Raw genomic sequence first — 12,645 nt, 5'->3', positions numbered from 1 at the left:
TGTAATTCCTGCCGAGGTTACAATTGGCATATTGCAATCCGAACACTGTGAAGCTGAGTCATTTTCTCTCCTGCTCACTCTCTCTCTGCCACTGGTTGTCTGTCTGTCTGCCTGTCTGTCTGTCTGTCTGTCTGTCTGGGTGACAGCAGAAGGTGGGTGCAGTGTATGAAGGTTGAGTGTAAAAAACGTTCTGGCAGACCAATCCGAATCTTCCTGAGAGGCCCAGGTTGGCTGGCTGACTGCCGGGGAGGGGGTGGTTTAAAACACACACACGCACAGACACACACACACACACACACACAATACACGCACACAGACACACGAGAACATACACACATATTCAAAGACTGTGATTTGCAATGCCACAGTAAAGGGAAGTAGGGAAGAGGCGGTCGTTGAAGGCCTGTACAGCAGTGTCATCTGGGCTGGTGGAGCCACAGCGACACACTGTCTGAAAAGCTGTGGTCTGCCAGGCTCCCCACTCTGTGTGTGTTATATTGTTGTCGTAAATACGTGTTGTCATCTCAAGAACTAAAAGACATTATTTCTCGGTTTATGCTCCCATGCCATTAACTACTTTTGTCTCTGTGGGTGAATTCAACCTAAAACTTTTCTCTGCGCTTCTGTTCCCCTGCTTGTTTTTATCTCTCGCTCTCGCTCTCTCTCTCTCTCGCTCTCTCGCTTTCCCTCTCTCCCTCGCTCTCTCTCTCTCTCTCTCTCTCTCCTCTCTCTTCTCTCTCTCTCTCTCTCTCTCCTCTCTCTCTCTCTCTCTCTCTCTCTCTCTCTCTCTCTCTCTCTCTCTCTCTCTCTCTCTCTCTCTCTCTCTCCCCTTTCTCCCCTGCCAGGCGTAATGAGAAGGAAATAGTGTGTGTGACCCCGGCGGGCAAGAACCTGGGCCCCGCCCCGGTCATGGTGGACATCAACGCTGCGGAGCTCAGGAACCCCGAGGTGAAGTTCAACTACACGGACGACCCCACCATCCTGCGTATTGAACCGGACTGGAGCATCGCCAGGTAAGGACACTTCACGGAAAACACCTTGTAGGGGATCCAGGTTTGATACCCACCGGCGGTCATATGCTGCATTCGCTCTCCTGTACATAATGGCTTACAAGCCTCTTGTTTATTTTCAACTATGAGAAAGTTGCTTGCAGCTTCCCTAAAATGCTCCCTGAGTGAGGGTATTGTCCAGGGTCCGCCACAGCAATATGTGATACTGTAATATGCTAGCCCGGTATTGTGGAAACGCTGCACTCAGTGGTGTTTGAGGCATCTATCGCCCAGATGCACCGAAGGGGAGTTTCCCACCTTGTGTATTCCCATCTCGTTGTGGTTTAGCCACAAATTACATTATTTGCCTACAAACATGGCTGACATGTCTGAAACATGAACTCTGGGTACAGTAGTTTGAGAAATGTCTCATTAAACAACCGTAGCACCTGGCCAAGTCCCACGACCAAAATTAAATAAACACTTGGTTTTCACCCCACACATTTTCTCTCATAACGCATAACGATACATAAATATAAACATACTTATTAAATCAAATCCAATCTTAGTGTTTCCAAAGTAAATCTTTTAGTAGCATAACAGCTGGATGAGGAGCTCCTGCAGCGGTGCTGCTTGATGAGTTTCGTGGAGTTTGTTGATGCGTCCGTTAATACCGCTTGACTTGAAATGAGGCTCCGTAGCCATGGGAAGATCTGCACTGTAAACACAAGCTGTAGTGCGGAAAGAAGATGAAGAAAGCAAAGAGGAAGAAGAAGGAGAAGAAGAGAAGGGGGGGCTTCCGAATGCTAATGGTCTCGCTAGCATGACCTAGAAAGCCGTTATTCCCAGTCGCTGCTGAAGTTGACACATTTATGAGCTTTTAAGTTTTGTTTTGTCTTTTGTTTATTCCCCCTCCCTTTTATAGTCCATAGTTTTGTTATCTGAGATGATAACTGGATAGGGAGACACGTAAGTGTACTATACTATAGTATACTATACTACTAAACTTCTACCATAGTTAAAGGGACATGCTAGCGGTGTAAATGGAAGTAATTATCCATTCATGCGTTTACAATGGCTTTCATTTTCGAAAACTGAAATCCTAGTCTGAAACTAGTTGTGAGAATAAAGATTGAAAGAACGCCTATTTTCGGATAACATAAGGATGCAGGCGGAAAAAAAACACCTCCTCTGGTGGGGGGGGGGAGGCAAAGAAAGGAAAAGCAATTTTTCACGCATACCTGTGAGGGGGGAGGTGAGAATTGCCGCAGTGCATGACCGACTCTCCTCATGTGACAGAGGTGTGAGCGGACGGGAAGTGGCGTACGAACAGCAGATGATTGAAAGGTAGCGAGGACAAAAAGAAACAGGAGAGAGAAATGTGTCGGCATCATGCCTCGGCGGCGGCGCTGACCCGGCGCCTCTGTGACTCTTGTTTGCGGTCTCGCTGCAGCTCTCAGAGGGGAGCCACAGAGTGTTCTCCCCCAGCCAATCTTGGCCGTATTTACCAAGCTAAATTGTTGCTATGGCACCTCCACTGACCCTGACGCCAGGGCCAATTCCAGGGAGAGTTGCACTTTTCTTCTAATGTGAGATGCCCGAGACTTCAGCTCCCTTAACTGGCCGCAGCGGCTGGAAGGACATGGCTTGATGCGTTTCGGCCCAAGCTGTTTCATGGGGTTGCAGATGCCCTATATGTTGTTGGGGTGGCTTTCTGCACGACCTGCCTTACCGCGGTTTGGCCGGAGCAGGCGTGACCGCGTGCCTTCCTCTGACTACTTTAAAGGTGAATGGAGCCCATCAAATGACGGACGTTGGCAGCTTGGTTGATCTGTGTTTTTGAGCCAGCCACTATCCGCCCACTTCAACATCTGTCTCCCCAGCACCAGCTTGCTGGTTTCCCCTTCTCGGGCTGCCAGCTCCCCGGCCCTTCTCTCCCCCCCCCGGTCCACCATCAGGACATGGCCTAGCCGCTTCTCCAAGGCCTGGGCTTGGCTTTCTATCGTTCCCCAAGACGCACGCTCCATCTGCCCCCCTAGAAAACAAAGCCAACTTGCTGGATGTGTTCCCTTTTAGCTTGCGGATTGTATGTGCACACGCACGTACTTGCACGTACACAAGCACACACATGCATACACACTCGCAAATGTGTGTGTGAGCCACATATTTCACCAAGCACGGGGGTTTGGTTCGTTAACTTGTTCCAGTAACTGCTTCAGGAACATCAGAGCCAATGAGATTTTTAATAGCTGCTCTCTTTAAAGTGTCCTTTTCTCTGCCTCAAATAATTGAGAGCGATTAAATAATTGGTCTGGTGGATTCCTAGGTTTCGGGTCATGTGAACACAGTTGCGGTGTGTATTGTACCACTAATATATCACAGCAGTACAATGTAACTGGTTCACTTATATGCTGCATTGCAATGCACTGTTGCTAAGTGAGTGATGGCTGATGTTGACAAAGCTTTGCAATAGGTCTCAAGAGTATTCTTCTGATTTTGGTCTGCTTTTTTATTGTTCATCGTGTCATCATAGTAATCTCATGCAAGCAGACAATGTGGTCTGTTTGGGCCACTCCCCTAGTCCTGGTTCTCTGAGCGGTGACAGAAAGAGGTCCAACACCCCTCCCAGGTTGAATTTTAGAACAGATGTTCGATATTTACTTGGACTCCGCCCCTAATCCCCATCCAGGTTTAGGTAAGATTTGAACGTTCAGCCGAGAGCTTTAGGTTTGCTATCATTACCTGTGAATGGGCCGCCATGAATAAGCTGGCAGAAGGCTGCAGCATAAGTATGGCATTACTGTTAAATTGACAACTGGAGGGGTTTCTTGGCAAACAAACGCATGCACATGCAGATTTACACTAAGTCACGGCAAATGTTGCTGGCAATGGGAAACTTGTATGCGATGACTTCTGCATGCAGCCATCAATATCTCCCTGGCCATAACTTCGGCAATGAAAAAGTTCAAATCTATCTAGGTTACCAATTGATGTAGGATGCATACAAAATAAACAATTGTATGGCTACATGCAAGTATACTTATCCACCTCCAACTTGTACCACAATGGACTGTTACAACGAAACGTTAAATAATTGGTAAAAAATAAACCGCAACAGTTTTGCTTCTATCCGGTGCCACATAATCGTTGCCGTTGTACCACTGAAACTTGGTCCTAATTATAACATTGGCTTAAAATATACAATTCTTATGCATCACTAACTTCATTGATCCAGCAGTCGGTGCCTCTTTAAATGAGCAATTAAGCAATGAGGCAGGTGATGGTTCTATAATTAAAGTGGGACGCTTGTGTAATTGAAATGTCTTTTAGAAGAAAAGAAAGCTTTGCTTCTCTGTGATCGTGGTTGATGTCTTGTTTTCCTTATTCCGCAGTGGAGGAACCCTGTTGACCATCACCGGAACCAATCTGGCAACCATCAAGGAGCCCAAGATGAGAGCCAAATATGGAGCTGCCAAATCCGTCAACGTAAGTTGTTGAATTCAGCCACAAGCCCATGCTTCTTTCAACCACACTTAACATATATGGCACAGCCTATAGAAGCAGCGGATATTCAGGTTTGAAACCTCCTTCATTCTCTTGTTTCTTCGTTTTGTCAGATATTCAGACGGTACACACATTTACGTTGGACAACATGCACACACCAAACACACACACACATACACACTAGACCCCCTCGTTCACTCAGCCAAGGGCCTGTATGCTTTTTGATGTTGAATTTCTTTTTTTTAGCAGTTTAACCTTTGAAATGTCAACCAGCTATAAAGCCTTTCTGCCAAATCCCGTCCGCTTCACCTTGCACCACGGGGCTTCTCTAACCTTTTTCCTCCCGCTCTCTCTCTCCTGCCCTCTACCTGCTGTTGAAGAAAGAAAACAGCTATTGTTACCACCGTTCCGGAACGTCCCTTTAAGACAACCCCGATGCAATTTATTTTTCAGTTTTTTTTTTCCTTTCATTTACCGTCGATTCGGATTGTGTCATCGAGTGTCATCATCAGTTTAACGGACACATTTTGCATATGCTAGCAAAATTGACTAACAAAAGACACGCGCAAGTAAAAAGGCGTCTCCCCTGACGATTCCTTGGCATTGCTGTCGTAGCATAAGTGGCTAGTGGACCGTGCTCTCCTGTTCCCATGTATGTCATTACTGTGTAATTTGATCTCGCCTGACTTGGTTGAATGCCTCACTCTAGAGGGAATTCGCAGTTGATATCAACAGTGATTACGACACTGATGTTATAAGGCCGCTTCTTTCCCTCATCAAGGCAGAATCATTTAATCGCCAATATGTTCCAGAAATAATCAGCCTATGGAGTCTTGATTCTTTATGTGAGGCTTCATACCAATTGGCATTGGTGTCGTCATGGTCAATAAAAAGTAGAGGTTGACGGCTCTGCAGGAATCTCAATGCGGCATAATCCTATTAAAGATATATTTATTATTATTGGGGTGTCTATTAAAGTGCTCTTTAAGTGCTGTAAACACATTATTATTGCTGCTTTCTGAAACATGAAACGTCAACCACTCTCTGCTCACCCGTTCTTCCCTCTCCTCCTCTGCAGAACTGCACGGTGGTCAACAACACCGTGATGGTGTGTCTGGCGCCCTCTGTGGCCGCCTCGGAGAAGGGCTTCTCAGAGACGGGCAGCGGGCCCGACGAGATAGGCTTTGTCATGGACGACGTGCGCTCGGTGATGGTGGTCAACGAGACGTTCAGCTTCTACCCGGACCCCGTGCTTGAGCCCCTGAGCCCCACGGGCATGCTGGAGCTGAAGCCAAGCTCCCCGCTCATCCTCAAGGTATGGAGCCGTCATGTTCTGTCTGCTTAAGCTGGAGCCGTTGATACAACTTCCAACTAGTGCCTACTGGATCAGTGTAACGAAGGAAGGTAGGATGGGTAGATGGATGGTGTTATGGTAGGCTGTGCATGTTATCCTTCCAATACCTTTGAGAAGTGTCCAATGTATGGTGTCAATGATTCAAAATTTTCATTTTGAATGTTAGTTTTGGATTCACATCTAATCTGAATCATGGATCGCCTCGGTGCATAATTGAAACGTACCAGTGGGCGCACGAAAGCATCCACAGCACGTCATATAAAAGAAAGATTTGACTGATATCAGGAGAACAATGAAAGGAAATCATAGTCTTGGCAGAATAAAAAAACACGAAAGCTGAACACTATTCAAGCGTGAGTCACCACAATGTGAAAACTATTTTCTTTGGTGCAGCCTCTTAACAGTGAAGAGCAGAGTACAGCCAGGCTCGGGGAAATGGTTCACAACATGCCATAGATGGCTCTCTGTCTCTGCTATCCTTCCGCTTTCCAACTCTACCCCCTTTCTCTCTGAGTTTCTCTGCACATTCTGTTATCTGTTGACTCATTACTGAAAGGTTCTGAGCTGTGATATAGTGGAGAGGAAAAAAAAAACCTTCACAAATAAAAAAGTATTTCTGTAATGGTTCCTCGAAATAAAGAGCGTAAACAAAACACAATTCAAAAGTGATTCAGCCCTGACTCCACAGACCTTCATTCACATATCAAATAGGCTGTGAAGAATGAGTTCATAGCCCTGTGTTTACTCTAAGACATAAAGTGCCTTTGAATACAGAATGCATTTTTCTGTAAAACGCAGAGCAGCCACTCGCATCTTTTTGTAAAATCACTTCTCCCATTGATCTTCAAGCTGTTGAAGAGCGAGGAAGAAAATTACCACGCAATTTCACCGAATAAATAAAGCTCCCTTTTCTTCTGGCCAATCAGGGTGGAGCAAATGGGAGCATCCCTCCCCCCTCCCCACCCACCCCCTTTCCGCCGCTACTCACAAACCGTAACTTTTAAATAAAGATTCCATAATGGAAAGCTTTGATTGCCCCGTTGTGCTCTGGATGGAGTGCCTCAAAAATAAGCAGCTCGCGAACGGCATCCTATTAAATGATTGCAGAGAAATTAGAAGCGTGCCATATTTTGCAAGCAATTAGTTCTTCCTCCCCCGCAAAGCCTTGTGGGTAAAGAGCTGTGGAGGTTGGAGGGAGGTTTCAGTGCTGGGACCGGGGATAGAGAAAATATAGTCTGACATTTGTTATTTATTTGCTGTCTAACACAAAAGATGGAGCGTCTTGTGGCTCTGTGAAAGTGCTCCGTGAGACTAGTTGGCCTGACATAAAAAAATCAAAGGTTATTGAGAATGTTAGATATTGCTCTTGTTTTCGCTCCCCCATGTGCTCATTCAATCACGGCCGTCACAACCAGCAGCTTTTAGTCGCTTGCCTTCAAGTTCACATTGCAATGTCAAGAACTTATTGTCCATATTTTGTGCAGGCATCTCTGCACCCTAATTAAGTGTTCCTGCCAGTGTTATTGCGGGCTTAGGTGTTGACGTTTGTCTTGCTTGTTTCTCCCAGGGCCGTAACCTGATCCCAGCAGCACCGGGCAACAGCAAGCTGAACTACACTGTGTTCATCGGGGAGACCCCCTGCATCCTCACCCTGTCTGAGAGCCAGCTGCTGTGTGAGTGGCCCAACCTGACAGGAGAGCACAAAGTCACCGTGAGTACATCTCATCCTTCTCCTACACCCCAAGAGGCTGTTCACCATGATGTTGTACTTTCACATTCAGGAGCGCTTCCTCCAAACTCCTTATTCCGTCTCAAAGCTACTTTCAAACAAAATATCTTATATGTTATATGCTTCACGCTGTTCCTAATCCATATGTGTTCTACTTCACATGGCAATGCTGGATACATTGCAATATAGGAGTCCCTTTTGGCATTCACATAAAACCAAACATGGCCCCAAACGCAGAACCCTACATTACCCCTTGCTCAAAGTAACGTCTTTGTTACCATTAGGGCCTTTTGAAAGGAGATTGAATGGAATTTGAGATTACAGTTCCCAATAGAGCAGTTCCCCCAGCATTTGGCTGGGAGAGAGAGGTCCTTGCCCGCTATTACCCTCCCTGGCCGGGGCGCTCACAGACCCCAGACAAGGAGAGACAGGATGAGGTACAAAAAAAAGCAGAGCAGAGCAAATCAAAGCAAAGTCTTTTCAGTCAGGGGAGCTGGAACTGGCTTTAAAGCAAAATCTTTAAAGTTGCACTTAAAAGGGGTGTGTGTGTGTGTGTGTGTGTGTGTGTGTGTGTGTGTGTGTGTGTGTGTGTGTGTGTGTACACGTTCTGACAGTTCTTAAGGCAGCCTAGGGCGATGTTTGCCACCACCCTCTGACCCTCTTACAAAGAGAACTAGTTAGGGGGAGTTTGGGCTACATTTTCCCCAAGTTGGTTTAGCAAAAAATAGACACGTCACCCTTTTGTAGAATATTATAAATTATATATTTGTAGAAAAACACAGATTCTAACTTCAGCTGGTCAAGTGAGGTGAACTTGAACCGTGAACGTTTGTAGCTCTTGAATGCTACCACCTCAAACACACACACACACACACACACACACACACACACACACCCACACACACACACACACACACACACACACACACACGCGCTCTAATCAAAGGGGCAATCAAAACAGTCTTGTGGGTGAATTCATTATCCATGTGGTCATTTATGTGTTATATTTCTGATGGGCTAATCAGGTATCCAGCAGTTCTACTATGTAATAGCTGAAATTGAGGGCCGGACGGCACAGAGCCTGGGCTTGAAACCAAGAACTGCAAGTGGCGGAGTAACGACTTGTTTCATGTTGCCTTACTGAGATATTCTGCCATAGAACAACTCATTCACGCTCGTCGAAGCCTTCGGCGGGGGGTTTTAATAGGTGTATTTCTACTCCGTTGCCAGGGGTTCACGACTGCTGGCCGTGTTGTCGAAAAACACACATGAAACAAAAGGGGAAGAGATCCCGAGGGGTGGTCCCTCAAGCGCGGGGATATCGATGCGTGACGCGCAACAGATAAAAACACCTTTGTCCCCTTCCCTCCCCTCAGGTGCGCGTGGGGGGCTTTGAGTACTCCCCGGGCACGCTGCAGATCTATTCGGACAGCCTGCTCACCCTCCCGGCCATCATCGGCATCGGAGGGGGCGGCGGCCTGCTGCTGCTGGTCATCATCGTGGTGCTCATCGCCTACAAGAGGAAGTCCCGCGACGCCGACCGCACCCTCAAGCGCCTGCAGCTGCAGATGGACAACCTGGAGTCCCGAGTGGCGCTGGAGTGTAAAGAAGGTGGGTGTGGTTTGTGGGGTGGTGGGCGTGGTATTGGGGAGGTTGGGGATGGTCTTAGTGAGGTGAGCCAGGTGTGGTTTGTGGGGTGGTGGGCGTGGTATTGGGGAGGTTGAGGGTGGTCTTGGTGAGGTGAGCCAGGTGTGGTTTGTGGGGTGGTGGGCGTGGTATTGGGGAGGTTGAGGGTGGTCTTGGTGTGGTGAGGAGATAAAAAACAGCTGATGTTTCAAACTACTCCCTGGCATTTGTTTTTATGAATTAATTTGTATTTATATCTAATATTTAGTCTCTCTGATCGTCTACTTTGCTCCATAGCGCGCGCGCGCGAGCGCGCGCACACACACACACACACATATATATATGCATGTGCTACCTTCTTGCTCTTTCACTCCAGTAACCCATAGCCGTGTGCCAATTCACCCCTGCTGTGCAGTGGCCATGGTGTTGTGTGTATGAATGTGTGTGTGGGGCTGGGTCTTGGTGTGTATCCAAAGGAGCACTTTTGATCTCAGCCAGAGACCAGATGTTGCCTCTCTGGCCCATGAGAGAGAGAGACGACTGGCTGGTCTCTCTACCATCCACAGTGAGATGGAGAGAAGGCCGGTGGGGGGGGGGGATGTAAATAGGTTAGATGGATAGAAAGTGAAGCTGGGCAAGGGGGCAGATGAAGAAGTAGAAAGGGTGGAGGATCTCTGCCCCTGTGACGGGTTTGGCAGCAGCCATAGGCGAGACGGAGAGAGGGAGCCACAGAGAGAGCGAGCGATAGAGAGACATGGGTTTATTACCATATATTAATTTGGCAGAAGACAGCACACATCCAGCAGGAGTCAACTGATGCTGGTGCTTGTTTGTTTGGCGCGCACGAGAGAGAGACAGATGGAGGGGGGAGGAGAGAGAGAGAGAGAGGGAGAGAGAGAGAGAGAGATAGAATACTGACAAATTCTATTCATGTTAAACTTGAATGAAAATTTAGTTTTTTTACCAATGCATTTACATTAGTATTAGTAGTTAATATCATTATCAGAGCTAATACATTGTCTACACACAACTTGTGTAGTGCCTTTACCATGGAATGTGATATTTTCCAAATATCCCACTTGCTATTCAGGTGGGAGATGGAGAGAGTGGAACACAGGGGAGGTGGTGAGAGAGAGAGAGAGAGAGAGAGAGAGAGAGAGAGAGAGAGAGAGAGAGAGAGAGAGAGAGAGAGGAGAGAGATGAGAGAGAGAGAGAGAGAGAGAGAGAGAGAGAGAGAGAGAGAGAGAGAGAGAGAGAGAGAGGTACAGAGGGGTGGTGGGAGGGAGAGATGGATAGAGTGATACAGAAGGAAGACAGTGAGAGGGAGAGAAAAAGAGACGGATAGAGAGTGGTACAGAAGAAAGATGGGAGAGAGAGAAAGGGAGAGTTGTACAGAAGGAAGATGGTGAGGGAGAAGGAGAGATGGATAGAGAGGTATATAGGTGGGAGGGGAGATGGATGGAGAGCGGTACAGAGGGAAGGTGGTGAGAAAGAGGGAGGTAAAGCGAGAGAGTAGGAGGCACATAAAGTTAACAGATAAACTGGAATGCTTGGACCGGGGACGGATAGATGGCCGGGGGAGATTGAGTGAGGGAAGGAGTATCGATCGGCAGATGGGTGCAGGCCGACGGCCCGGCAGGTGACCCCCCGCAGTGCAGTGCAGTGCTGTGTTCTTGTTTTTCTGCATTCGTTTTCCGAGCAGGAACGTCAGGGACCTCCCAGCCATAGCCACAACAGTTCAAAATATAGCCTATATAGCACTGCACCTCGAACGGTCGTCATGACTCAGGAACACCAACGCAACAGCGTCGGTCGTATGGTACGTCTCGCCAAAGCAGCAGCGGCGTGATGGAGCTGGGGAACAGAGGGAGCAGCCTAGATCCTCAGGAGGGAGAGAGAGAGAGTGAGAGAGAGAGAGAGAGAGAGGGAGAGAGAGAGAGAGAGGGGTTGTGGCGGCGACCAGAGAGAGACTGATTAAAGGGAGGGACACGGGAGAGATGGATGCTGGGAGAGAGGAGGAGAGCGGGCTCCGGGTGACAGAGGGGTGACCTCTGATGCGTCACTTTGAGGGAGGGAGATAGGGAGAGAGAGCGAGGGGGAACGGGGGTGACAGCAGCCATCTGTTAGTCTGGGCTCCGGTTCGGGGTTTGTTTGGGTGTGGATCCGCGTGTTGGTGTGTTCTGGATGACACCACATACAGACATATAAACATTGCACATGCACGCGCAAACACATGCACACACACACTCACTCACGCACTACGTAAGGCCTGACACTATATATCTAATGTTTTGAACAATATATATAAAGGCATTTCACTATTTCTAAATCTTAATTTCGATAGGTACTACCAGTACACTAAAGGTATGAGGTTAGGAAGGGTCAAGCACATACACTGCTGGAATAGTGTTTTTCTCTGAGAATATATACACACGCTTTGACTTCACAAGCAGTTGTGTACCTGTTTGTCTTTCCGCACTAATGTTCGGAAAGTTCACCCAAGCCACTGCCTGCCATTCTCACCTTGAAATGTCACCTCGGAAATACCAAGGCTATTTTGGGCTCTTCTTCACTAAACAGTGGACACACACTGTGGCGCTCGATGACTATTCATTGTCTCCCTACAGAGGTTACTTTCACCAAGAGCTGCACTTCAAATCCCAATCATTGGGGTGCTCAGTATACCGTTAGGAAATGGAGCTGTTGACCCCAGACGACCACGTTACATCACGGGTCAGGAGAGTGTAGTGGGGTGTTTGACTCAAAGCCGTAAGGCACTGGCTTTGATCCTCCGTTGCCCAAGTCAACTCGTAGCCACTTCCTTCTCCTCTAGGGTCATGTCTCTGTGAGTCTGACGTTGGGGACATTTGGCGACTTCGGAGTCGCCCAAATAGCTAACTAGTAGATAGTTAGTCTCACAATTCAGACTACACAGGTTAATATCTAAGTCTGATGGCAGACAACCTACAGTCTGGGTGAAGAAGGTGTTTCACTTCCCTTCTCTTTACATTTGCTTACACCAATTATCTTCCGGAGGGGCTGGGATCTTTAAATGCACACAAACCAGGCCAACAATGGTAAACGGTAAAACAATTAGTGTAAAATTAACAAGATGTATGCTGGCCATCATAGAAATGCACTTAAACTTCACCCCCTCCTGCAAAGCACTTCTTTGGGGTAATGTACCTCCTTAACAAAACAGGAAATAAAAGTTGTATCTTTTGCGCCTTCGGTTTTTGGTTTCCTTCACAGGCCCTGCAGAAGTTCTAACATAACATAGTTCTAAGAGTCTGGCAAAGGACTAACAAGTACATAGCGTGTAAAACACAGGATTAAGCTCCCGTGTTGATCTGGGGCTCCTCTCGCTCCACAGCCTTTGCTGAGCTGCAGACGGACATCCACGAGCTGACCCAGGAGCTGGACGGAGCCGGCATCCCCTTCCT

General features: G+C 47.5%; 1 protein-coding gene across 1 annotated transcript in view; it reads left to right on the top strand.

The window, feature by feature from the left end:
• plxna1b (plexin A1b) overlaps positions 1-12,645 on the top strand; it is a 169,272-nt gene that overhangs the window by 138,109 nt on the left and 18,518 nt on the right. The window contains exons 16-21 of the mRNA XM_079747645.1: positions 846-1,013; positions 4,382-4,475; positions 5,572-5,808; positions 7,415-7,558; positions 8,953-9,187; positions 12,576-12,645. The exon at positions 12,576-12,645 is cut by the window's right edge and continues 73 nt beyond it. Coding sequence (XP_079603771.1) covers positions 846-1,013; positions 4,382-4,475; positions 5,572-5,808; positions 7,415-7,558; positions 8,953-9,187; positions 12,576-12,645 — 948 coding nt within the window. The remainder of the gene's footprint in view (positions 1-845; positions 1,014-4,381; positions 4,476-5,571; positions 5,809-7,414; positions 7,559-8,952; positions 9,188-12,575) is intronic.

The sequence above is a fragment of the Pollachius pollachius genome, assembly GCF_949987615.1.
Source record: "Pollachius pollachius genome assembly, chromosome: 12".
Lineage (NCBI taxonomy): Eukaryota > Metazoa > Chordata > Actinopteri > Gadiformes > Gadidae > Pollachius > Pollachius pollachius.
Note: the sequence above shows the minus strand (reverse complement) of the source record. Positions and strands in the feature narration are given on the sequence as shown.